This window comes from Accipiter gentilis, chromosome 7 (assembly GCF_929443795.1).
Source record: "Accipiter gentilis chromosome 7, bAccGen1.1, whole genome shotgun sequence".
Taxonomy (NCBI): domain Eukaryota; kingdom Metazoa; phylum Chordata; class Aves; order Accipitriformes; family Accipitridae; genus Astur; species Astur gentilis.
In genome coordinates, this window is record NC_064886.1 from 9,540,792 (window position 1) to 9,563,813 (window position 23,022).

General features: G+C 43.1%; 2 protein-coding genes across 5 annotated transcripts in view; one reads left to right on the top strand and one right to left on the bottom strand.

The window, feature by feature from the left end:
• The window catches only part of RSPRY1 (ring finger and SPRY domain containing 1), a 40,530-nt gene extending 33,520 nt beyond the window's left edge, over positions 1–7,010 (bottom strand). For all 3 annotated transcript variants that reach the window (XM_049805055.1, XM_049805056.1, XM_049805054.1), the window contains exon 1: positions 6,893–7,010. The gene's annotated coding sequence lies outside the window, so the exon portion shown is untranslated. The remainder of the gene's footprint in view (positions 1–6,892) is intronic.
• A 273-nt stretch (positions 7,011–7,283) lies between these two features.
• Positions 7,284–23,004, top strand: PSME3IP1 (proteasome activator subunit 3 interacting protein 1). 2 transcript variants are annotated; one of them, XM_049805082.1, is made up of 8 exons: positions 7,284–7,399; positions 8,743–8,782; positions 10,395–10,540; positions 10,732–10,830; positions 14,751–14,877; positions 18,932–19,060; positions 21,067–21,131; positions 22,253–23,004. In XM_049805082.1, the coding sequence occupies exons 3-8, from the start codon at positions 10,411–10,413 to the stop codon at positions 22,468–22,470; spliced, it is 768 nt and encodes a 255-aa protein (XP_049661039.1). In that variant the 5' UTR covers positions 7,284–7,399; positions 8,743–8,782; positions 10,395–10,410; the 3' UTR covers positions 22,471–23,004. The 2 variants fall into 2 exon arrangements, with proteins under 2 accessions (XP_049661039.1, XP_049661038.1); XM_049805081.1 differs by lacking the exon at positions 8,743–8,782 and having other exon boundaries at positions 7,289–7,399.
• The last annotated feature ends 18 nt before the right edge of the window (positions 23,005–23,022 follow it).

The following is a 23,022-nucleotide window of genomic DNA, read 5'->3' on the forward strand; positions in this document are numbered from 1 at the left end:
AGGGAACACTAATCCTACAAACTGAAGGGATACAAGCACATTAAATAAAATTGGTTAGCTGTACCATACTAAGTTTTGGCACAGGCATGCATTTGGAGGCTTATAAATAAATCCTTCAATTAATTCAAGTTAATCTTCCTTACTGCTCTGAAAGTTACAGACATCAACAATAAACAAATTTACTAAATTTTGACAAAAAAAAAAAAAAGACAAAGAAATTCCAGAACAGATAGTGCTGGGAGGAAAGCATAGATTCTTTGGGTACTAAGCAGAGGTCTAGAATTGCAAAGAAACTACACAAAAAACACAGTGCTTTTTTTTTTTTTAAAGGTTTTTCTCATAAATTCAGTAACAGTCCATTTCAATAAGGATAAGGCTTTACCTACACTACTATCCAGATACCAAATTACGGGGAGATCAACTGCCTTGTAGTAAACTGCAATAACACATACTTAGTTTAAAGCACCTCATACATTAGCAAAATATAAACCACAAAAACATTTTGAGGGACAAATCAAGAGACTGAGCAGCTCTAACAGTCACACAGTATAGTCCTCCCAGGGGAACTAGATCTAGGGCTAGCACAGAGGCATCCAACTAATCACACTGTGGGCTGTGGAAAGATGCTACAAGCAGGGACTGCTGGAAGCAGGGGCAGATTTTTGCCAGCAGACCACCAGCTTCATGTAACTGAGCCAAAACGGTGACAACCCAGAGTTGTGCTGTTTCTTGTCCGTAAACTAATCTTAGTGCTTTTGTTTCTTCCAAGTCAGAGCTGGGCTCATTTTCAAAGGTTAGGTACAGAACTACTCTGTAGAAGGCAGAAGTCTCCTGCTGTAGACCAGAAATGAGCCCAGCTAGGTGGCATAACTAAGCTATTACAAATGCATAAAATACACTGAAAACAGTTTTGGATGTGTGAAAGATTTTGATAACATTGCTGAAAAATTCAGTGATGCATCTGTTGGAAGCTTGCATTATCGGCTGTCTGACAACTGCCTCGGAGAGCAGAGCACAGAGCAGACAATGTCTAGACCCTCCTATTCTCAGCCTCACCAATTTTGTCACTTTATGACACTGGTTATCATCTCAAACATGAACAACCTAACAACACAGCAGGAAACAGGCTGAAGAAACTTCCACTTCTTGTTAATTCAAGCAGCATCAGAGGATGACCTGGTCTTTCAGTGGCCATAGCTGAGAGCCAGTTTTATGACCTTCCTTGCCAACCATGGAAAGCCAGCAGCTCTTTGCTAGCCTAAGTTCAGGACTATACTGGCAGAGCAGGAGACATCCTTCTGATTCTCTTTCTTCCTGGAAGTGGATACAGTGACAGCTGCTCAAGAGACTGCCATCCAAGTCAAATATAACATATAGGTCACTAGGTTAGCAAACCTGCCTTAGCAGCACTCACGGGAAGCATGATCCCCAATCTGTCTGGGGCTTCCAGAGCTCAGAACTTGATGCACAGCTCTGGAAAGGTCACTGGAACCCTTTCTCTCACCTATTAAAAACAAAATCCCCCCCACAAGAACCCAGCTTCGTTTGTCTCTTCAGGTTCTGCCTTGAGGACCTTTTCTCTCTGCCCCACTACAAGTATACCAGGAAAGCATGCTACAGGAGAGATCCTGATGTTGAGTAGGCAACCATGTGTAACACAAGTGCTTCTGTTGGCAGCAGAGCCATTGACTCCACGTATCACGCTCCTACCACTGAGCTGTGGTTTGTTTGGTGTTTGGTTTTTTTTTTTTAATACTGTTTTAAGGTCTCTGCCTGTATGAAAAACTCAGAGGAAGCTGGTCAATGGGTTTTGGAGCTCCTGTGGCCAAGAAGAAGGGTACTGACTGCCCAAGAGATGACTCAGACAAGCACATGTGGGTTAGGAAGCGGGCCGAAGACAAGCACGTACGTGTTTCACAAGGCAGTCTAAAAATGGTTTAAATGAGAGTGTGTACCCATTTTAGTTTGTTATGGCTGTGCATCAAAAAAGGCAGAAAGCTCAAAAACAATTTAAGAAGCTTTCAAAAAGCTGTAACGGTATCAGGAACACGAAGTCACAGTCATCTGAGGCTTTTCCTAAATAACTTTGTGAGGAATTTCAGCAGAATTAAGATTAAACTGTTTTGATAATTATATTTAGATACTACTTCACTAAATGTTCCAGAGGGGTAAAGCTCTAAAGAGAAAGCAATTCACCCATTGGTGTTTAGGGTTTGTTTTTGTTGTTTGTTTTTTTTATTTTTTAATCTTTCACTCCAGGACTGATGCATCACCCAGAGTTCAAGTGCAAACACACATATCACTCTTCATTCACCATTAGGTGAGTGTTTTTAAGAGCAGTGAAGAACTCTAAGCTTCCCCATGCCACCAGACAGCTTTGCTTTTAGAAAACAAAGAGCATCAGCATACCTGCTCCATTTTCTTTTTTCAGTATCACTTGCTAGCGTGTCCCACTGTCTACAGGAAGGTATAAAATACACATGAATGGCACAGCCTTCTAGCATGTAGTTCACTGGCTGTCCTCTTACCTATGATTCAATTTGTACATATGCACTGAAGCAAGCAATCCCAAAAGCCACACCAATACTTAACTCAACTGTTGTCCTCCTCATGTCCAGCAAAGCACCAAGATATTCAGAAACTTACAGCAAGAACAAGGCGTTTCCTATAGCCAAAAAAAAAGCCTTAGAAAGAGAGGAAAAATAACTATAATTACAAGTGGTTTGCATGCTTAGAAACTACTACTTCTCCAAGGAGAGAGATATATCAGGAAAAGGATGGATTTCTTGTCACTGATCATGGCGACTTGCTGAACCCCCATGAATAAACACACGTGAATAAATGAGGAGCAGTATCTCACCCCAGACTTTGAACTGGCAGATATCCCTACTGAATGGACAAAACCTATCAAATACACAAAGTTCCCATGGTGGAGTTGTGCTTCTAAAGCACAAGTTTGGCCACAGTAGTGATAGATCAAGTTATCAGGTACCTACAAGCACAGCTGAAGAGCAATCATGATGCATTGGTCAGTCACGCAACCTTATGAGTCATGCGTGAACATCTGACTTACATTAGACCTCAGCGACATAATGAAGAATAGAAAAGGACATAAAGATCATGCTGGCACAGCCACTGCCATGCCAACTTTACAGTCACCGTGTACAAACCAGGAAGGGAAAACAAAATATATTGTCAGGACACAAAGAAACATAAAGCACAAAATGACACAACATAATTCTAATGAAATACTTGAAAGACAATGAATCCCTGCACAGTACCTCTGCCTGCACTACTTTAAAGCAAGGAATAAATTCAAAGTCTACTGAGCAATCAGAAGCTCAGGAGAGGAAAAAAACCAAACCAAACAGTTTAAAATGCTAAACACAACATATTGACAATGGAGCAGAATGGGACAAACTTCATTACGTTAGCTTGCCTTCAATTTACTACAAGGTGACAGCATTTTAACTTGCTGCCTCTGTGTTGAGAGGGAAACCTAAGGGTGCACATGATGAGCTCTGCTCCATTTCGTAAAGATACCACCACATATCTAAGTGACTTAGAGACCAATAGGAGATGTTTCAAAACACAATACATTGTCAGCTAGGGGAGATACTGATGTGAAAGGAAATTTGAACAAAGAATCTAAAGAGTAACAGGCCAGTAAGCGTTCCATGACAAATTGCCACCTTTATCACTAACTTATTGCTTACGCTTCTAAATATCTCCCTTTCATTCCTTAATTTTAACAAACAAGCAAAAAGCTTGAGGGAAACGGACTTTGATATCACCTGACAGGTAGAGTATGAGAGATGTCGTACAATATTTTGGTTCCCTCCTATAACGTCAGTAATCTATTTCAGCCCATCCATTAGGCTCACAGCAAATGAAATATGCTGAGAGCCAAAACCACTGATGTGAAAATACTGAAAACATACCAAGGAAGAACACTGAAAAGTTGTGCAGAAAACCATCACATCCCTTCAAAGAGAAAGAATAAAGAGCATTAAGAAAAGCACAGAACAAGGTAACAGTGAGATTAAGGGAGCCACTGAGTGATCACTGAATTACGAGGCCAGAGAGCAGGATACCCGAGTGGCTAACACGAAGCGTTGCAGTCAAGCTCCACGTATAGGAGGCTGAAGGTAAACAAAAAGGAAAACTAAAGACTTCAAGGAAACCAATAATCCCACATAACCAGAAGCACACACCGATATCACATCTGAAGATAAGGCAGGTGTGTGGACTAGCTGAATTAGATGTATCAGCAATCAAAGAGTAGGTAAATAACCAATACTAAGCTAACAAACAATCAGCAATAGCAAGAGCAATGACAGGAGTTATGCAGAATGCAAATCACTGCATTAAAATATCCTGGAGGAGCTTCCTACACAAGTGATGGACAGAAGATGCTGAAATGTTTCAGAGTTAGCAGGAACCTCAAAAGAGTTTGGATGAAAAATTGAGAGACAACCAGAAGTGATCATGTAACTACAGTTGTGCTCCACACATCTGAAAAAGAACACACCAGGAGAAATACACAACCTATTCAACCAGACTTATAAATGAGAACAAATAGCAGAGATTAGGGCACAGGGCAATAACAGTAACGTCTAAAGGAAGAGGCACAGGAACCCATGCCAGCAATAAAAAGGGCCTCTTTTGCTGAGTGGGCTTTGGCAGAGAACAAAGACTCGTGCAAAAGCACTTGCAGAAGAATGGGCCAGATTTAGATCAAAGAACAGATCAATTCTTTGTATTTGGATAAATTCAGAAGAAAAATACATTTAACAGCATCCTAGACTCCTTACACAACACAGCAAGTTTTGAGAATGCACAGTCCTCCAGAAATCCAGTCAAATACAGGAGTCCAAGAAGAGATGATGTGAGGGAATATTTCAGATGGCTCATAGGTGACAAGATCATCCACTGTTAAAAGACTTGTATAGTTTAGCAGGGAAATAGTGAGCATTTTAATACTGAGAAGTAAACAGGGAACAGTCCCAGTACACAAAGGTATGTAGGTCTCTACATGACAATAACTTCATTGCACTGATGAATGTACAGAAAATTGTACGCAAAGCAGAACTGAACTGAGGACCAGCATGAGGAAAAAAACCCACCAATATCAAAACAAATAAATGCATTCACTGCAAGACAAAGGACAGAAAAATTAAAAACCTGAGGCAAAGCTAGTGCTAAGTGGAAAAAAAATCTCTTGCTTATGTTGAAGAAAACAAATGCTGACACAGACATAAAAGGACAAAACCACCAAACACACCAGCATTCAGAAAACAGTGCAGTATCTACAAGGCTGAATAAACGTAGAAAAGAAAGGGCAGCTCTTATGTCCATGCTTCCTCATGGACCAAAGTTCCACTGCGTGAGAAATACTGATAAACACAGGCTGAGCACCAAAATGAACTCTGGGCTCAGGGTGGATACCGAGAGATTCAGAGCAAGGTTTTGCAATAACAAAACAGAAAATGAAAACCAAGATGACTACAGTCATTCTCGGGACCTACATTAAGGCTCTACCCAGCAGGAACACTGTACCTACTGCTGCACAACAGAAGATAAGAAATAGCAATATTAAAAAAAAGGGAAAAATGAAGATACGTGAGATAGAAACACTGATCAGCAGAACAGACTCAAAGGGCTTAAAAGAGAAATGCATGCCTGATATCGGCATAATACAAGCAGTGAAAAGACCTGCTTTATAAGCACTGAACTAAGAGAGCAAAGCAGTACTGTGGTATTACCACACGACTAGGAAAGGTGCCGCTGCCTAATCTATTGCCCAAGCATGCAAAACAAAAGATCTAGATAAATAACTGCATTTGGTAGCTCACTCCACGTCTCCGTATTTTCTCTGTAAAAGAGGAAAACTTGCTTTGCAGAAATGTTTTTACATTGAGGCTGGTAAATAGTTTTCAGGATTCTGACCTTTTATATCGATATAAAAATATTCGAAGGCTCAACAAAACTCTTCTGAGTGTTTCTGAGCTCCCAGGAGGTCCCAGAGCAGCACGTCACTTTGTCCCCTGCATTCCAAAACCCAACCTGCACCAAACCGCTGTGGCAAAGCCCTTGTTTTGCAAGTCATACAACTACCAGGAAGATCTCCCAGCACCAGAGACGGCTGTCAGAAAGTTCTAACACCTCACCGCCCCGAACAGTGGCGACTTGGGGTGCCCCACTCCAGCAACTCCCCCTTTCATTTAAGTTTTGCCGCTTTCTTTTGCGAGCTTTTAACTTTACACCCGAGCCCAGCTCTTGCCAGCTCCGGGGCCTCCATGCGCAGCACCGGGAGCTCCCAGCGTGCCAGCAGCAGCCCGGCCGGGCACAAGGCAAGCGGGGCTGGACCGTGGCCACCCACCTTTTCGCGCTGGTTGCCCTCCCCCGGGGAGGGGGTACGGGTGACCCCGGCGAGGCAACGCGCTCCCCCAAAAGCCAGGGAAGCAGCCGCATAAACAAGCGGCGTCCGCGGGAGCGCGGGCCGCTACCTAAGGCTGGCGGGGCTGCGCTGGCCCGGCCCCCGACCCCCAGCCCCGCACCGGGGCGGCCTCCCGGCCCCCGACCCCCAGCCCCGCACCGAGGCGGCCTACCCGGCCCCCGCCCCAAGCGGGACCCTGCCCCAGCGGCAGCGGCTCGCGTGGCTCCCGGGGAAGCGGAAGGCGGGGCGGGGATGAGCACCGCGCCCTCCTCTTAGCGACCCACAGGCCGGCCCCGGCGGGCCCCCGGCGCACCGCGCCCGCCGCCGCTGCCACCAGAGTCCAGCCCGCCACTGCCCCTTCCCCTCAGCGCCGACCCGCTCCACCTCAGCCCCGTGGCACCCACCCGCCGCTGACTGCCGAGGGTGGTGCCCGCCCGCCCCCCATTGCCTCACCTCAGCCCCACCGGGAACGCCGCGGGGCCCGCGCCCCTCCGGCCCGGCCCAGCCCGGCGGTGCCGCTCCTTTGTGCCGCGGCGGCGCCCGGCGGAAAGATGGAGGCCACACACCGACCGGCCCCGCCCCGCCCCGTCTGGCCCCGCCCCCCGCCGTCTCCTGGGCGACCCGCCCCGCCCCCGGCCTCGGCCCCGGCCCGGGCGCTTCGCCCAATCGAGGCACTGGGCCGCCCTGACGTCGCCTGTCAGCCAACCCTCCGGCGCGCCTGCCGTGCGCGCGGCCGTTCCGCGCGCTCCTCGGCCTCCCGTAAGAGCAGCGGGGATTGGCTGCCGGAGGGGAGGGGCGTCCTAAGGAAGAGCTCACTCGGTTGGCTCTTGCGGGCGGAAGGGGAGTGGCGACCGGCGGCGGCGGCGGCGGCGAGCGAGCCGGGGCGGGCCTGTGAGGGGGGATCAATGGCGGCGCTCTGGGCCGGACTGTGTCTCTCGCTGTAACGGGCCGGCGGCCGCGGTACGTGCTGGTGGCGGCAGCCCGAGCCCCGGGGGGAGGGGAGTGCGACGGGCTCTGGGGGCAGGGGCCGGGGCCTCTGCGAGCGCGGCGGGGAAAGCGGCCGTGGCAGGACTGCGGGGCCCTTCGGCTGCAGGGGCGGAGGGGGCCGGGGCCGGGCCCTGTGAGGGCGGCGGGCCGGAGGCCGGACCGCGGGGCGAGGCCGCTCCCGGAGCGAGTAGTGGAGGGAGGGTAGAGAGAGGAGGTCGCGGTGAGGGCTCGGCGGCGCGGGCCGGCAGCAGGCCCCGGCCCAGCTGCCCAGGCCTGCGCCCGGGAGGCTCTCGGGCAGCGTCAGCAGCGGGTACCGGCTCCCGGTGGCGGGTTTCAGGCTGGCTACGCCGTGGTGGGGAGCGACTCTTCACCTCTGGCTCTCGGGTGGCCCCAGGCTCAGTGCCCGGCACTTTATTTGATGTGCCGCGGAGGTGCGGGGAGCGCTGCCCGAGTTTGTCGCAGTGATGGGTGGAGGGGCCCGTTATTTAACGGAGGTCTGAACGCACACGGTAGCCAAGACATTGCCTCTGCTCTAGATCTGTTCCAGCCTAGGCGATTGCAAGGGTTGTGAAGTTGTTTTGTTTGGGATTTTTTGATCCTGGGAATGTTACCATCTGGCAGTATCAAAAGGTGCAGTTTACAGCTGTGACAAACTTCTGTCATTTATGATGGTGGCACATCACTCGCTAGAATACAGTCACCAGGTGAAAACATAGCTGAACGGGGGGATGGTTGCCAATCACGTGTGTTTTGTCTGGTCTGGAAGATTTTGTGTGTGTTTCGGGTGGGAGAGGGCAAAGAATGCAGCCAGATCAGCAAACTTTGTAAGTGCAAGTGAACTTAAATGTGATGCTGCTTGATTTTTATTTTTTTTCCCCACATCTTTGCGCCCCAGGATGTGGTTGTCAGTAAAGTTGTTATTTGCTGAAATGTGTTTGATCAGACACCAATTTCCAGGGTTGTAGTAAAAATACCCTAGCTGTATGTCAAGTCATATTTAAACCTTAATCCGCTTTGGCTATCTTAAAATATATTGTCTAAGTGAACTGGCTGGTCAAGAAGGCAGATGTTGCTGTTGCAGGCTTTAGTCCCCAGCTGATACTGTGCCCTTGCTGAATCCCTCTCTTTCGGTTTGTTTTTATGACTTGCTGTCACCGTTGTATTGGAACCTTTCGTTTCCTCTCTGAATGGACAAGTTGAGATGACACAAGTGGAGAACCAGGTTATCGTGTTTATATGGCACTTGGGTAGGAAAGCTGGCCTTGTGATTAGGACCTGTATTCACGAGGGAGATTCAATTTTTGTCTTCTCTATAGGTCTCCAGCTTGAACTACCTTCAGAAATTACATGCAAAGAGTGGGTGTTCCATGCTTTCTGGAAAGTCGACTTGTCTTAGGGTGGATTTTTGTTAGATGTTAAAAAAGAAACAAAAGAAAAGTTAAAAAAAGAGAAAATCACCAGCCCTTGGTCTGTCCTTCCTTTCCCCAGCTCTTAAGAGAATCCTTTTGTCTTGTCTTTTGATAATTCCCACCTTAAGAATGCATCCTGCTTGTAACAAATATCTGTCCAGTGCTCTAACCTGGACTTCTTCTGAGACCTCAATTTGTCATCTGTATTACAAACAATAACTCACAAAAAGTATCAGGTTTTGTAAGAATTTTAGGACTCTGCTTCCTGCAGGAGCAGTACGAAGGAAGGATGATAAACTAGTTCCTTCCATTGTTTGGGTTACTACATCCCTCACTCCCTGGAAGAGTAAGTGTTCTGGCTTCTCCTCCAGTGCTGAAATGCAGTCACAGTGAGATCCTAAATGAATAATACTTGGCAGTGCAGGGGGCAATCATCTGTAGTCTTTGAGATACTTGCTGAAGTTATACCAAGGAAATAAGAAGAAACTAGAAAAAACCATGAGGTTAGCATGACTTTAAATGGATACCTGTCAATGCTGTGTTTACATTGTACTTGTGTATACAGGCTTGGTGTAAGAAACAAAATTAGGCATTAATGCCTTGTTCCATAGCGTGGAGCTGGCAGAATAAATCTTGAAGACTTGCACAAGCAGTTTGTTTCATCCTGGGTTTACAGTTGTCAAGACCGTGAGTTTCCTCTTTAGGGTGACTCCTTGGAGCATCTTCACCCTGCACCTAATTTTGAAATAGGTACCTGGCCAGTACTCAAGTATTAAAAGTATTTGGATCTCTTAAAGCAGAGGATGGGTGTACTGTGTGAGAAGGGGCTGTGCTCACTTGGTCAGAACTGCTGCTCCTGTTTTCTAATCTCAGCCCTGCTTTAGCCCAAGGGAATTCCCTCATTCACTCACCTTTTGAGCTCTGAGTAACCCTGACAGACACACCCACCCCACCCCCCCAGCATAATCTGTCCAAACCTAGCTCTCCCTAGAGGCGCGGAATGCTTTTGCAGGTTAGAGAGATTAGTTGCTAATTTCTGAAATCTCACTGTTAATCACTTACAAATATATGTATTCAAATCACTGAAAACAGGCAAGCTTTCTCAAGTTTTCACAGGACGGCCAAAAAGAACTTGGGTAAAGTGAGGGCAAAGCGTCAAATCCTTTCACCAAAACTGAGGTGTAAGAACTGAAATAAAAGGATGCAAGTGTAGGTGTGGGGTTTTAATTTATTTTATTTTATTTTTTTGTGTATTTATTTAAGCAAGGTGAATCCTAAGTGGGGTGGAGAAAATTCCATTAAAATATGACTTCTAGAAAAGCAGCCCGAGGCAGACAACTAACAGGGAAGACATAATTACAAAAAAGAGTAAAGAAGGATTAATAGGTGTTGCTATTAGTCTTAGCAGTTATGCAGTGAGTAGCTATCTCAATCAGTACTTACTATGTAGTGGTCTTCAGAGAACTGAAGTTATTGTAAGTTTTTCAGGATGTGTAGTAATGTCTCACGCACTGACAAGTGAAATCAGGCCCCTGGTGTCTTTCATATTGTGTTTTTAGGATAGACTGTTCCACAATGGATGGGGGAGATGGTACTGCTGACCTTGTGATTAACAAGAGGTTTGTGTCTGAATCGGAGCTAGAGGAGCGGCGAAAGAGAAGGCAAGAGGAGTGGGAAAAGGTCCGAAAACCTGAGGATCCAGAAGGTATGGGATAGATTTTAATAATTATAGGAAAGAGATTGGAGAATATTTCACTTTTGTGGAAAACAGGACCAAAAGGTAATAGCTTGTATTTTACAAGTTCAAAAGGTTTTTATGTGAAGGAGCTAAGCGCTGTTGGTGATTCAGTGTTTCTAACGTATGGTCTCATTTCCTGATTTGTTCCTTCCTTTCAGAATGCCCAGAGGAGGCATATGACCCACGTTCATTGTATGAAAGACTTCAGGAACAGAGAGAAAAGAAGCAGCAGGAGTTTGAGGAACAATTTAAATTCAGTAAGCACCAGCAGTTACTGTTTTGAACTGAAACCCAGCAAACTGCATGTATTGTGTGCAACAGCTGTATACAACATCTGACTAAGGGACATATCTGTGTGTCTTGTTTGCCTCTCTGAGAGATAAACAGAGGCTTCAGAAGGTATTATTGAATTTTTGCATCTACCATCCTTGCATTTTTCAAGGATGGTAGATGTTCTGGTGGATAATATACTGTTCTGGGCACTGAGACAGCACTGCACATGTGCAAAACTCAAAAGTTGCTTGCAGTTATGGAGTTGCATTCCTGTAAAGTGTGGAATACTAGGCTTGTTTTGCACATTAAATCCAAAAACACCCCTGATATCAATCCATGGAAAAGTGGAAATGTAACATGGTTTTGTGACTCTTGAACTCATGCTTTAACACAATTCATTATTTGAATCAATAAAAAGAAGTCTTGTTCCAGCAACTATTACATTTCCAAGCTTTAATTACTTGATTGTATTGGGTCTGGCTGAGATGGAGTTAATTCTCTCCGTAGCAGCCCTCCTAGTGCTGTGCTCTGCATTGGTAGCTAGAAAGGTGTTGATAACACACCAGTGTTTTGTCTACTGCTGAGTAGTGCTGGCACAGCATCAAGGCTGTCTCTCCAACATTTTTGCCCCCCTCAACAGCAGGCTGGGGCTGGGCAAGATCTTGGGAGGGGACATAACCAGCACAGCTGACCTAAACTAACCAAACAGATATTCCATACCATATGATGTCAGCTTAGATATAAAGGCTAAGTAAAGGGAGACAGAAGGGGGGCATTTTTGTCTTCTGGAGCAACCACTACATGTACTGAAGCCCTGCTTCCCAGGAAGTGGCTAGACATCACCTGTGGATGGGAAGTAGAGAATAACATCATTTGTTTTTGTTTGCTTTCGCATGCAACCTTTGCTTTCACCTTATTAAACTGTCCTTATCTTGACCCACAAGCCTTCTGTTATATTTTCTACCCCCTGTCCAGCTGAGGAAGGGGAGTGATAGAGTGGCTTTTGTGGGCACCTGGAGCCCAGCCAGGGTCAATGCACCACATTGATGCAAAAGTGATCTGAGGCTCAAGATTACTATTTGGAAGAAGTAAACATACAGGAGTTGGTTCTTCAAAAAGTAGATGTTTAACTTTTCTAATGAAATGAAAACCTAATTTCTACTGATGTTTGAATTTCACAAAGGTTTTATAGAAAAATCCTTTGCATTATATCACCTGTATATGTGCTGCTGAGTGCAAAGATGATAATGAGAACTAGAAAATCATTAGTCAACCATTTGGGGAAAAAGGGAGCTATTGGCTCTACCTAAAGAGAAGTGAGGATGATACTGTGGAACTCCATTTTAAGGTGGGTTCCGATCGATTTTGGTTCTTTGGCTGGAAGCCTTACCCTCAAACTATTGTGTTCCAGTTTGCCTAACTGGATTCTGTCTAGAATTTCTCTTGCATTTGCGATGGAACAAAACTATGTTTTACCTTTAACTATGGCACAATCTTTGAGTTCTGTTAGGTAACACTCCCTGCCCCTGCAGATGCTATCGAGTGCATTACTGATTACCATGATTGCCTTTCCTGTTTTGTAGTAGATCCTTTTAGAATCATTCCTGTATCCAAATTTCTTTGGGAGGAGGTAAGTGGGAGGAAATGACTAACTAGAGATCGGTGTTGGGTGGACTGTGATCCACTAGTTTGTCTCATCAGAGTTCAGCCCAATTTGGCCACTTGTGACAAGATTTGTCCTCTAATATGCTTGAATTTGCCTTAAAATGTTCATAAGTGTTTTTTTCTATCCATGGGAATTTTGGAGGAGTAGAAAACGAGTATAGCGCACTGTCATTCTGATCAGTTGGAATTTACAATGGGACTTGGGAGGAGAAACACCTTACTGCTGAAGAACTGAGTTTGCATAAACACACGAACTTAGTTACCCTTTGTGTAGATAAAAACTGGTGTACAGACTAGCAGTTCATCTTTCTGCTAGGTTATTCAGCTTTGCAAGAATGCCTTCCTTTTTACAGAAAAATAATTTTAGTAGAATGTTATAGCATTTTAAGTGAAAATTAATACTAATATTCTCTAAAATGCAACTTTTAAAGTTTTCTTTCTGGATGATTATGGTAACCAAAATAAGCATAAGTGGAAGTTATTTCTTGTCTCTCTAAGTTTCGCTTGTATTTTTATTGGTGAAAAGTGGAAAGTACAGATAGCAGCATTAATGCATTAAAGTCTCCTAGCTGTACCTGCTGGAGAGTTTCCAGTTTACTTCAGTAAACTTTTGATCCAAGTCATCTTTGGTGATGTGACTAAACGGTTTGTGTCAAAGTGGCCACCAGAAAACTGACTGCTATCAATCTGGATGGGAAAGGCTTCTGATAACTCTGAATTAATTGTTTCCCTTGCCCAGTTATATTAGATCTGCAATGTCTTCCCTGTGGTTCAAGAAACCTGTAAACCAAAAAAAGTTGCTTTTAAGGCAGCCCTTGCAGAATAACAGATACTTGCTAACCTGGAAAGCAAAATCTACTGCAGACTATTTAGTAGGGAATCTCAGTAACCTCAGCCATAAGGATCTCTATGGCTGCTTCTCTTAGTTTGCATATCAGGTGGGCAGAGAATGAAATTAATTCATGTCACTCACTTAAAAAAATGTCCTGAGTTTCACTACATTTGCTGTCTGTTTGAAGGGGGCCTCAGCAGTAGTAGTGAATGCTACAAGTTACTGTTTAAAGATTTACGAATGAGGTCTGCATTCTTAGAGTTGGAAAGATATAATTGATAATAATAATTGATTTCTAGAGCTTTTTTGTCAAAGACAGAAGCTTGCCAGTTATCAGTGTAAATGGATTTCTTAGCTTGCCGTTAAAGTGAGTAGGACTTGACTATGTGGGTGAAGATTAAAAAAAAATATGGCAACCTCACGTAAAAACCTAAAAATCCTCTTATAGAATTAAGCTCTAATGAAGACTAAAGGTGATGTTTGGGTTAAGATTTTGAGGATGACTACAAACAGAAAGACTCGGTCTTTCTGAAAAATGTTTTTTTATTACCTTTCTAACTAAATCATTTGATTGAGAGACGTTGAACATTTGCAGAACAGAAAATAAAACGCCTTCCTACTGCACTAGTATGTACTTTCCTTAAAGTAGGGTAACATGTTTAGAAATAATTTTTTTTTTGAAGTTAGGAATTGTCTTGCTTCTACTTTTTTTTTTTTTTTTTTAAAGGATGTTAATCTCAGTCAAGTTACTAATTGTTTGCTTTAAGAAAAGGTACTTCCTATTTTGAGGCAAGATTTATGGGTAGAAGTAGTGTGGGGTTTTTTCCAGTTATTGGTTGGTTTAAGAACAGATTCTGAGGAGACAGGCTTAAACTCAGTGTCTGAAACCAAAACAACAAATATATTGTTGCTTAATGTAGTTATTCCTTATTTTGTGTCACCTGTTCCAAATGGCATTTTAGAACTGCAGAAAGGCTGCTTGAAAACTGGTCAATTTTCCTTAATTATGTCAGCAAGACCAATAGCATTTCATGGCTTCCTATGAATTGTGTCTTGCTTTTCTCTGTAGTAATAGTGTTGTTTTCAAACTGTGTTAGTTTGTTGTAGTTTGTGTGCTTGAGTTTTTCAGCTTGTTAGCATCCAGTATCATTAAGCAGGAAGTATTTTTACTCCTTAATTACAGAATCCAGCAGATAGCCTTTGGAGTTTGCTTTGTACCCTTTTCTCGGCACAACAGTGAGACTGATGGAGTACCCAATTCACTCAGTCACCCAGGACTCTACTACGCTATGGGGCAGTTTGAAATCATCAGAAAATGTTCTAAGAGAGTGGTGAAGGAACACAAAACAAATGGCTGCCCCTTAAGTGGTTGTAGCTTATCAATATGCATTCTTTTCCTTTATTCAGAAAATATGGTAAGAGGCTTAGATGAAGATGAGACGCATTTCCTTGATGAGGTTTCTCGGCAGCAAGAGCTACTAGAAAAGCAACGAAGAGAAGAAGAGCTGAAAGAACTAAACGAATACAGAATATCCTTTGCATTAAAATGGCTGGTGGTTGTATAGAGGACGATAAGGGATTGGGCTGTAGTTTTGTTCTGCCATTGACATTCTTTCTATAAAACTGCTTTACAGAACATATACAATGATAGACTTTTCTCATTGTAGCTTGGATCTCCCACTGTAATGTTTGATACTCTCCCCCTCAACCCCCATGTGTCTTTGGTACTTTTCTTTCCTTCTCCCCCTCCCCATTGTTTGGCGTTTTAGGGTTTTTTTCCCTTTATAGAGGGTATGAAATACCATAGCTTAAAAGAGAAACAGAATGTAAAGGAAAAACAGCCTGTTACTTCTAATCTTTTGCTTTTTTCTTCTTATTGAAAAGTAAATGTTTTTATTTGTTTTTTTAACTGCATATTGGCTGTTTTTAACATACCTGTTTGAAATAATGTTTGATTTGCTCTCTCTGTTATTCTTCTTGAAGTATTAGCTACTTTCTCCCTTGCTGGTAACTGCAGGATGAGAAATTAAATACATCTGTGCAGATGCACTAACTTTCTTCTGGGAAGTCAGTGCCCATGAAGACTCAGCTCCTTTGGGTAATACAGACTCTTAGACCGTACTAAGAGCAGGACTGTTTGGCTTTGCTGTTAAATGCCAAATTTTCATGAAGATGTGCTAGAAAATAATATAGGATGCTTTTTCTTTCTAGTCAGTGGCAGTGAAGGGAGGTTGGAATGATTTGAGGATTTCTGTGCTAAGCTAGATGTTGTTTTTTTGAGGTTTATTGAATCTGTGCAGAACCTGATGGTTTCTTTGCCTCCTAAGGAAAACCATTGCTTTTAAGTCATCAGTGAAGAAAGCGCAGGTTCTCAAGGGTGCTTTAGTATAAATGAAAGGATTTGTGGACACAAGGTGACCAAAACCAGTCAGGAAATAAAACTGAATAGTGCCAATGCTACAAAGATCTGCATTACCTTCTGTTAGTTAATGATCTATAACTTAAAGCGTGTGTTCTTTGAAGAGTGTCTGTTATCTTAGTAATGTGTTTATGAAAAAGCAATACTGATGCATTTTTTTATTCAGAAATAGGCTGTAGTTGGTTGATAGATTTGGAATATTTTCTTGATTTGTTGGATCTAATAATGGGATGTTCATGGGATATGTTTAGTTTCAGTGATGGTTGCTTGCAGGTCTGGCTGATGCAGGGATGTGCAGTATAAGCTTGTGCTGCAGAAGCAGCTGACAGCTCTAGTTAGGTCACATACGTCTGGGGTGAACCATACCAACCCAGAGGGAATCTTATGTTGTCTTGAATTAGCCACGTAACACACTGATCCCTGAATTTACTGAGCAGGGCCTGTTCAATACGTACAGGCCATATAATCTCAGCCTTTGCAATCTTAGTAATACTGTCTGGCTCTCTATCTGAAGACTTGCTGTAAATTAAACTGTAGAACTTATTGCTGATAGGGCAGAGGGAAGGGGAATGTTTTATAGTCACCTCAACTGACGAGAAATTGAGAAGTTTTGCCCATTCCATTTCCTTTTTTTTGTTTGTTTATTTAACCATAATATTTCAGGCAACCTCAGAGCAACTTGCAAAATGACTCCTCTGTGTTTGAAATTTTTGGTGGTATTCTTTTAAAATGCAAAAGGTGGATTTGTGTCTGCAGGTTGTTACAAATCGTTTGTCACTACAGTGACAAAAACCAGTGGGTAGTAGGTAAACATACTGGATCTATAGGTACTGTTCAAGTGCTCTTCCAAACTAATAAGAGGAATGTCAACCCAGTGAGTTTGATTATTTGGTCTTTTTCCTGGTATAATGTCCAATTTAAGCTACCCAGAGGCATTAATTTTGCAGTAAAACCTACATCAGTATTCAAGTACAGAGCTTTTTTTCTTTCTTTTTTTCTTCATTTTTTAGGTTGAACAGTCATGAAATCGTGTATCTTACATGCGTTGGAATATTTTAATGCACTCTCGAGCATAAGGAATTCATATGCATGGATGCATAGGAATTTTACTTCTTCCTGCATGAACAACTAGGGTTTTTGCTCCTTAACCTATCCAGACCCCACGGGTCTGACAGTGTTTAAAGATTTACAGATATTTTTTTAAGCCAGTTCCAAGAAGTGTTTGAGAACAACATCATCTTGTCTTAAATCCTGTGTAAATATAGGACAAGTCCCCCTCCAAGAAGCAGGCTTTACTGTAGGATAGCTTTTTTAACGCAGTCGATATTTAACATTGAGAGGTTTACTTCTAACTTAGTCTTCCTGAGAGGGGACACTTCTTGGCTAGGTATAGTGTTACATTTGCTAATGGCAGCAGTACATATAAAATCTCTGTTAAAAATGTGCTGTGTCTCTGGTAGTTGAGGCATGCTAGGAGAATGGCATCCTGGATGGAAGTGAAAAGCCTGTAATTTGGTAGCTTTTAAAATAAAAGTCTTTGGGTTCCTCAGCCAGGCTTTTTTTAGTGCAGTATGAGAATATACTGGGGTAATGAACCTAAATGTGGAAGTTGAACACTGCAGCTTGTGGAATCATGTGTTGCAACATCAAGCCCTGTTTGACACAAGCAGCTTTCAAATTGCTTATGATAGCCACAGGATGGCAGTCCTGTGCCATCTTAAGAAATAAATAAAATTAAGTCTGATTTTGACTGAGAAGACTTTCAGTTGAGGTAGGGAGCAGTCTGGGTTACTGCTGTATCCTTAGGAAAATCAAATAAGGAATGGCATCTGAACTCTCCTAATTGTAAAGTTATTGGAGACTTTGAGTGTGTCCCTTCAAAGGAAGATGTAAGAGTTTTTTATTTGCAGATGTTCAGTAGAGAAAAAACCTATGACTTCAAATATATGGTCCATCAATGTGAAATTCACTATCCAGTATTTGTCTGCAATAACTGGGGCACCTGTGAATCTCCAGCTTGTGGTTATGTTACCTGATCAGTGGAATCGTAGTCAGAGAAGAAACTGGTAGAAAGCTGGATTTAGGGTTATAAACGAATACCCTTTTCAATTAGGTTGATTTGTCTTTGCTATGTGTAGTTTAAAAGTTTTGCAGAAACTTTTGTGACCCCACTGGCACCTCATTGACAAACAGGATCTTTGGCAGACCTTGCTTCATCAGATACAGCTGGACATTAACTGTTATCAGGGATGGGACTAGGTCCTGCTACAGAAGACCTGTTTAGTCTGTGTGCAGAGTGAGTGTGCCTTAACAACAGACCAAGCTCCTTCTTATCCTGTCTGAGAACCTACTTAAGCTTCTCCACCTCATTATAGATCTCAGCTACATCCCACCTTGCTAACACTGTTTTAAGCTACTTAGTTTTTCTGTGCAGTTGCAGTCTTTTTGGGTGAATCTTGGACCACATGTGGTCTTAATCAGATCTGTCTCCTTCTTCTTGAGGGTGGTGGTCAAACTGGCAGTAATAGCCTTGTGGACCTTACAAAGAGATGAGCTGAAAAGGTAGAGTGATAAATACCGAAACAGAAAACTGGAACTCTTTTGCTTTGGTAGGCTGAAGTCTGCTGGGCTCAGCAAAAGGAGTGTTTGAGGAGTAGAAGTGAGCCCACATATTGCTACTTAGTTTTTTTGGTAAGGATTAGGGGTTGAAGTGGCAAATTTGAATTACAAATGTGTTGATCCTTGTAGAAGGGAAGTACTGCATTGCTTTTTTTTTTTTTTTTTTTTGGTCCAGTCTAACCTTTTTGATTTTTTTTTTTTTTAAGACCTTTAGGAAAAGGCAGGATGATGGGTATGTTTATGCGTGCTGGATGTGTTGTGTGTTGCGCCTTTCTGACTTCAGAAAAGCAGCTCCTAGTCTGCTGCCGGGATGTTTTTACAGGGAGAGCTGGTATTGATACCCAAGAAAGTTCTGAACCCAGTGGGTGAAGTCTCTTCTGTCTTGGCCAAAGGTGCCAGCTAAATGTCATTACAAATAAGTTTATTTTGATAGAATATGTGAATGAACTTCGGTCACTGCTGTCAGCAGAGCTGGCTAAATATATCTGAGAGGAAGTGTCTGTTCTCTCTATTCTTTCCTGGTTGATCCTTAACCCTTAATTCACAGCACTCTCACCAAAGTGGGAGTCAGTATGGACCCAAAGAAGGAAACTGAGAAGAAATTGCCCGTGAAGTCAGTGGAAAACAAGAACAAATTCTCTCAGGCAAAGCTGTTGGCAGGAGCTGTGAAACACAGAAGGTTAGTTTCACACCTCTATAAATTCATGAGGAACGGAACCCAGTTAGCAGTCTCAAGGGAGGCAGGCCAAAACTGCCTCCAGAGAGTGAGGTGTGAACCTTAGCCCTAAAGAAAAAAGGGGGTAGGTATAAGAAAAGACCAGCCTTGTTTCTATAGGCTCTCACAAACTGTGGGAAAAACATGAAGCAATTCAAGTAGATAAGTGTGTGTAAAGCAAGTGGGTAGACTCTTCATTCTAGACTGCCAGGCTTGGGCAATCCTGCTTGGGGATCTAGAGGGAATCTATTTTACATGTCTATTCGTAGATATCAGTGTCACCTCACTCATGTAATTTCATTCAGGTTTGCATAATTTATCAGCCGATTTTATCTGTGTCTAAAATGGATTGTTTTAGTTGCTGCTGGGGGCAGCATGGGGGAGACATAGGTTACCAGAGAATAGCTTTGTGTACCTATTTGATCTTGAGGGCATCAGGCAAACTTCCTTGCTCCTTGCTGATTTGTACTGATACATCAACACCCTTTCCATTCCAGGGAGATGGCAGCTGGGTTTGTGATGTTTGCTGTTTTGATCTTGGCCTGCAAACACAGCTGCTGGTGTGCTACAGGTTATCAAGAAGCTACGCATGTGGGGCTAGACTTATTTCCCACAGATGAGTTGTCTAATACTTAAGATGATTACTGACGTCTCGAAATTCAGTCAGTGTTTTTGAGTCTGTCCCAGAGAATGAGAGATTATTTTAGAAGCTTATCTTGTAGGGTGATGTTTAGCTCCCAGTACAGCAATAATTGCATGTCTGAAAACTGAAGTAAGCACTTTCACCACCTAATGTGGAGGGGGTTGGGTAGTTGTTTGGGGTTTTGGAAGGCAGAGAAGAAAAACCCTGAACAGATAACAAGCAGCCAACAGTGGGGTTTTTTCCTTGTAACTACTAGTACTTAACCTGGTACGATGTAAGAGAAGGAGCTGGCATGTGCTTAATGGCACATCTAAAACCTGCAGATGGCATCTATTTGAGGAGGGCATCTTAACTGATATGTCAGTACCATCACAGACTTGCTTTGCAGTCTTCTGTTTTTGCCATCTTATCTTTTATTGCAAACTGGCCAAAACCAAGTGTAGCATGAGCTCAACATCTGCTCTCTGAGCTTTGTAGTTTCCTGTAAAGGATGTATTGCTATAAAACCTCCCCACACAGAACCTTTCATCTGTACTGCATATTCTGACAGGGACAGAAAAGAGTTAATGCGTAAAAATGCTCATACTTCATCACTTTAGTCCATCACAGCTGAAGCTGGGAAACATTTGTTTATGTGGATGGCTTAGGATTGGGAACATGCGAGAGGGGGAAAAAGAAACTGAGCTGTGACAAGGAAGAGCTCTGAAGAGTCAGAAGTCCAAGTAACGCTTCTTTCCCCCAACACCACTTTGAACCCAAAAGGACCCTTTTCTTTTTTAGGTCAGACACTGCAGCTGTGTGTGAATTGCTGCAAAATCTACTGGGCTTCTTACTGGGTGCAAGATTTCTAGATGTTTTGGAACAGGCTCTTTAGGTACTTGAAGGAGGGGAATGAAACCCTGGAAGGGAAGAGACATGGATGTTACACCAGAAAGCGTGATAATCATCCACATGTGCAAGCCTGTGGTCATGTGGGCTGTATGAAGCTCAGGTAGTCATTCCTGATCTCCTGTGGGGTACTCCCAGCTGAATAGGCAGCACTGAGTTGCTGTGCAAGAGGTCTGACTTGGACTCCCAGAGGCATGTTTCTGTTTCCCAGGTTAACAGGTGATATTTCCAGTGTAGGTGTTGACTCTTTCTAGGATTGTGTATGTTCCCTGAGAAGCCCCAGTTAACAGCATTTTAAAGTGGTGCTGGTCATCAGGGGATCCTGCTGGCATTTGCTGTAGGTTTTTGAGGCAAAGATGTTACTTTAACTTCACAGTAATTAAGTGGTTGCTTGTGAGGAACAAGACATTTTCTTTTTTTTTTTTTTTTTTCCCCACAGTTCAGATGGTGGTAACAGTGTGAAGAGGTTGAAACTAGATACTGATCATGACGAAAAGAATCAAGGTATGTCCTGATTTCTGCACATGGGAAGCTGTCTCTCACCTGAACAGCAATTGACTCGGTGTTAAATCTGATAGAGGATTTGCTTTCCTGCTCCTTCATTATGCAAGACAGCACAGACTGCAGTTGGCATGTTCTCTCTTAAAGCAGTAGAAATGGTAACGATAGGTGCTGACAGCCTTCATAGGGCTGGAGGGAACCTCTACAGGTCATCAGTCTATCCCCTGCCTAAACCATTCCTGACAGATGTTTGTCTAAGCTGCTCTTAAATCTCCACAGATACAGATTGTGCACCCTCCTTAGGCAGTTTATTCTAATGCTTAACTGATTTTACCCTTAAGAGTTTTACCTGATAACTAATAGGAGTCTCCTTAGCTGCATTTCGAGCCTAGTGCTTATTCTGTCGACGGGAGACATGGAGAACAGATAATCCCCTTCCTCTTCACAGCAGCATTTGATGTATTTGTATACATCCCCTATTAGCTTTTCATGCTATGAAGTGATCTTGTCCATCCTGAAACCAATTTGTTTCAGAAACTAGAAGAAAAATTAAGTTGCGTTTCAGTCTTAGCTGTCAGGGCTGCAATTGACTTGCTGTCAGGATATTCTTGACACAAATAGGGTGAGCTGCAATTGTGTAACAACAACCCAAGGCGCTTCCTGAATCTCATTCTGTTGAGTAAACTTTCAGAACGCTGGAAATAATTAATTAGCCATGGAAGATGGGAGACATTGACTAGCAGAACGATGGAATAAAACTTTTCCTCAACTATGCTATTATATCGCAAAAAAATACTCAATTACACAAAGCGGAGCTATTTATTCTTATTTAGTGGGTTTGGTACTTGACAAGCATCAAACTGACAACTTTAGAATAAAAATCTGTAATGCCAGTGTAGAGCTGGGCTTAAACTAGAGATGAGAAAAAAAATCCCCTGAGGTAGCAAGTCCTTCCTGTCAGAATAGCTTTATTGCAGCATAAAGCTGCCTTATGCTTTAATTAAATCCTGCAATCATCCACCACTGATGTGGCAATAGCAGGTGAATGGCACGTGGCAGTTCCTGGGCTTGATTAAAAGCCCTTTCCTTCACTCTTGTTTTTGACTGAGGTACCTCTCTTTCAGAAAAACCATCCTGTGTTCCCTTGGGGAGCAGCTCAGTGGGAGGCTCCACAGTCCACTGTCCCTCAGCAGCCGTGTGCATTGGGATCCTGCCTGGCCTGGGCGCCTACTCAGGAAGCAGTGATTCGGAGTCCAGCTCGGATAGCGAAGGCACTATTAATTCCACTGGAAAGATCGTCTCTTCTGTCTTTCGTAGCAACAGTTTCTTCGATGGTCCATAACAAAATCCCTCCGTGTGTAATGTAGTGCAGAGTATCTTCCAAAGCCCTGATGGATGCTTGATGCATCCTTCTGCCCCAAATATAATCTTTCTAGCTAACCTCTCAACTCTAATACACTCAGATACTTCTAAAATAACTCATTGTATTTTATTTTATTCCCCCTCCCGCAACTTTCCATTTCTGGGGTGCATACTGAGCCTGGAAGAAAGGCTACCATCCTAAATGAGAAGACATACCTAGTAATGTAATGAAGGTCTGAGGGTAGGGAGGAGAGAGCTTTATCTTTTAAAATTCTTACAGAAAGAAAGAATTCTGGTGATTTAAGAAGTTTATACAAGACTAACAGGCAAAAAATATTCACTTGAAGCAGTGAAGTCTTGTAGAAAAAGCCATGTGTTCTGTTTTAAAATGTCATTTTTATTCTGTATTTGAGAAATGGGGGCAGAAAAGAAATCAAGCAGATGGTGAAGTGTAGATTGCCATGACACTGTAAAGAAGTTTTAGTGTTACATGATTAAAGACATTCTGAACGCATGTTTTTTTATCTTGGCT

What these genes read in the sequence shown, in the direction of transcription:
- PSME3IP1 (XM_049805082.1), top strand. Translation starts at nt 10,411, where the DNA reads ATGGATGGGGGAGATGGTACTGCTGACCTTGTGATTAACAAGAGGTTT. An exon ending in GGAGCTGTGAAACACAGAAG is followed by an intron (nt 19,061 to 21,066) that starts GTTAGTTTCACA and finishes TTTTCCCCACAG; the next exon opens with TTCAGATGGTGGTAACAGTG. An exon ending in TCATGACGAAAAGAATCAAG is followed by an intron (nt 21,132 to 22,252) that starts GTATGTCCTGAT and finishes CCTCTCTTTCAG; the next exon opens with AAAAACCATCCTGTGTTCCC.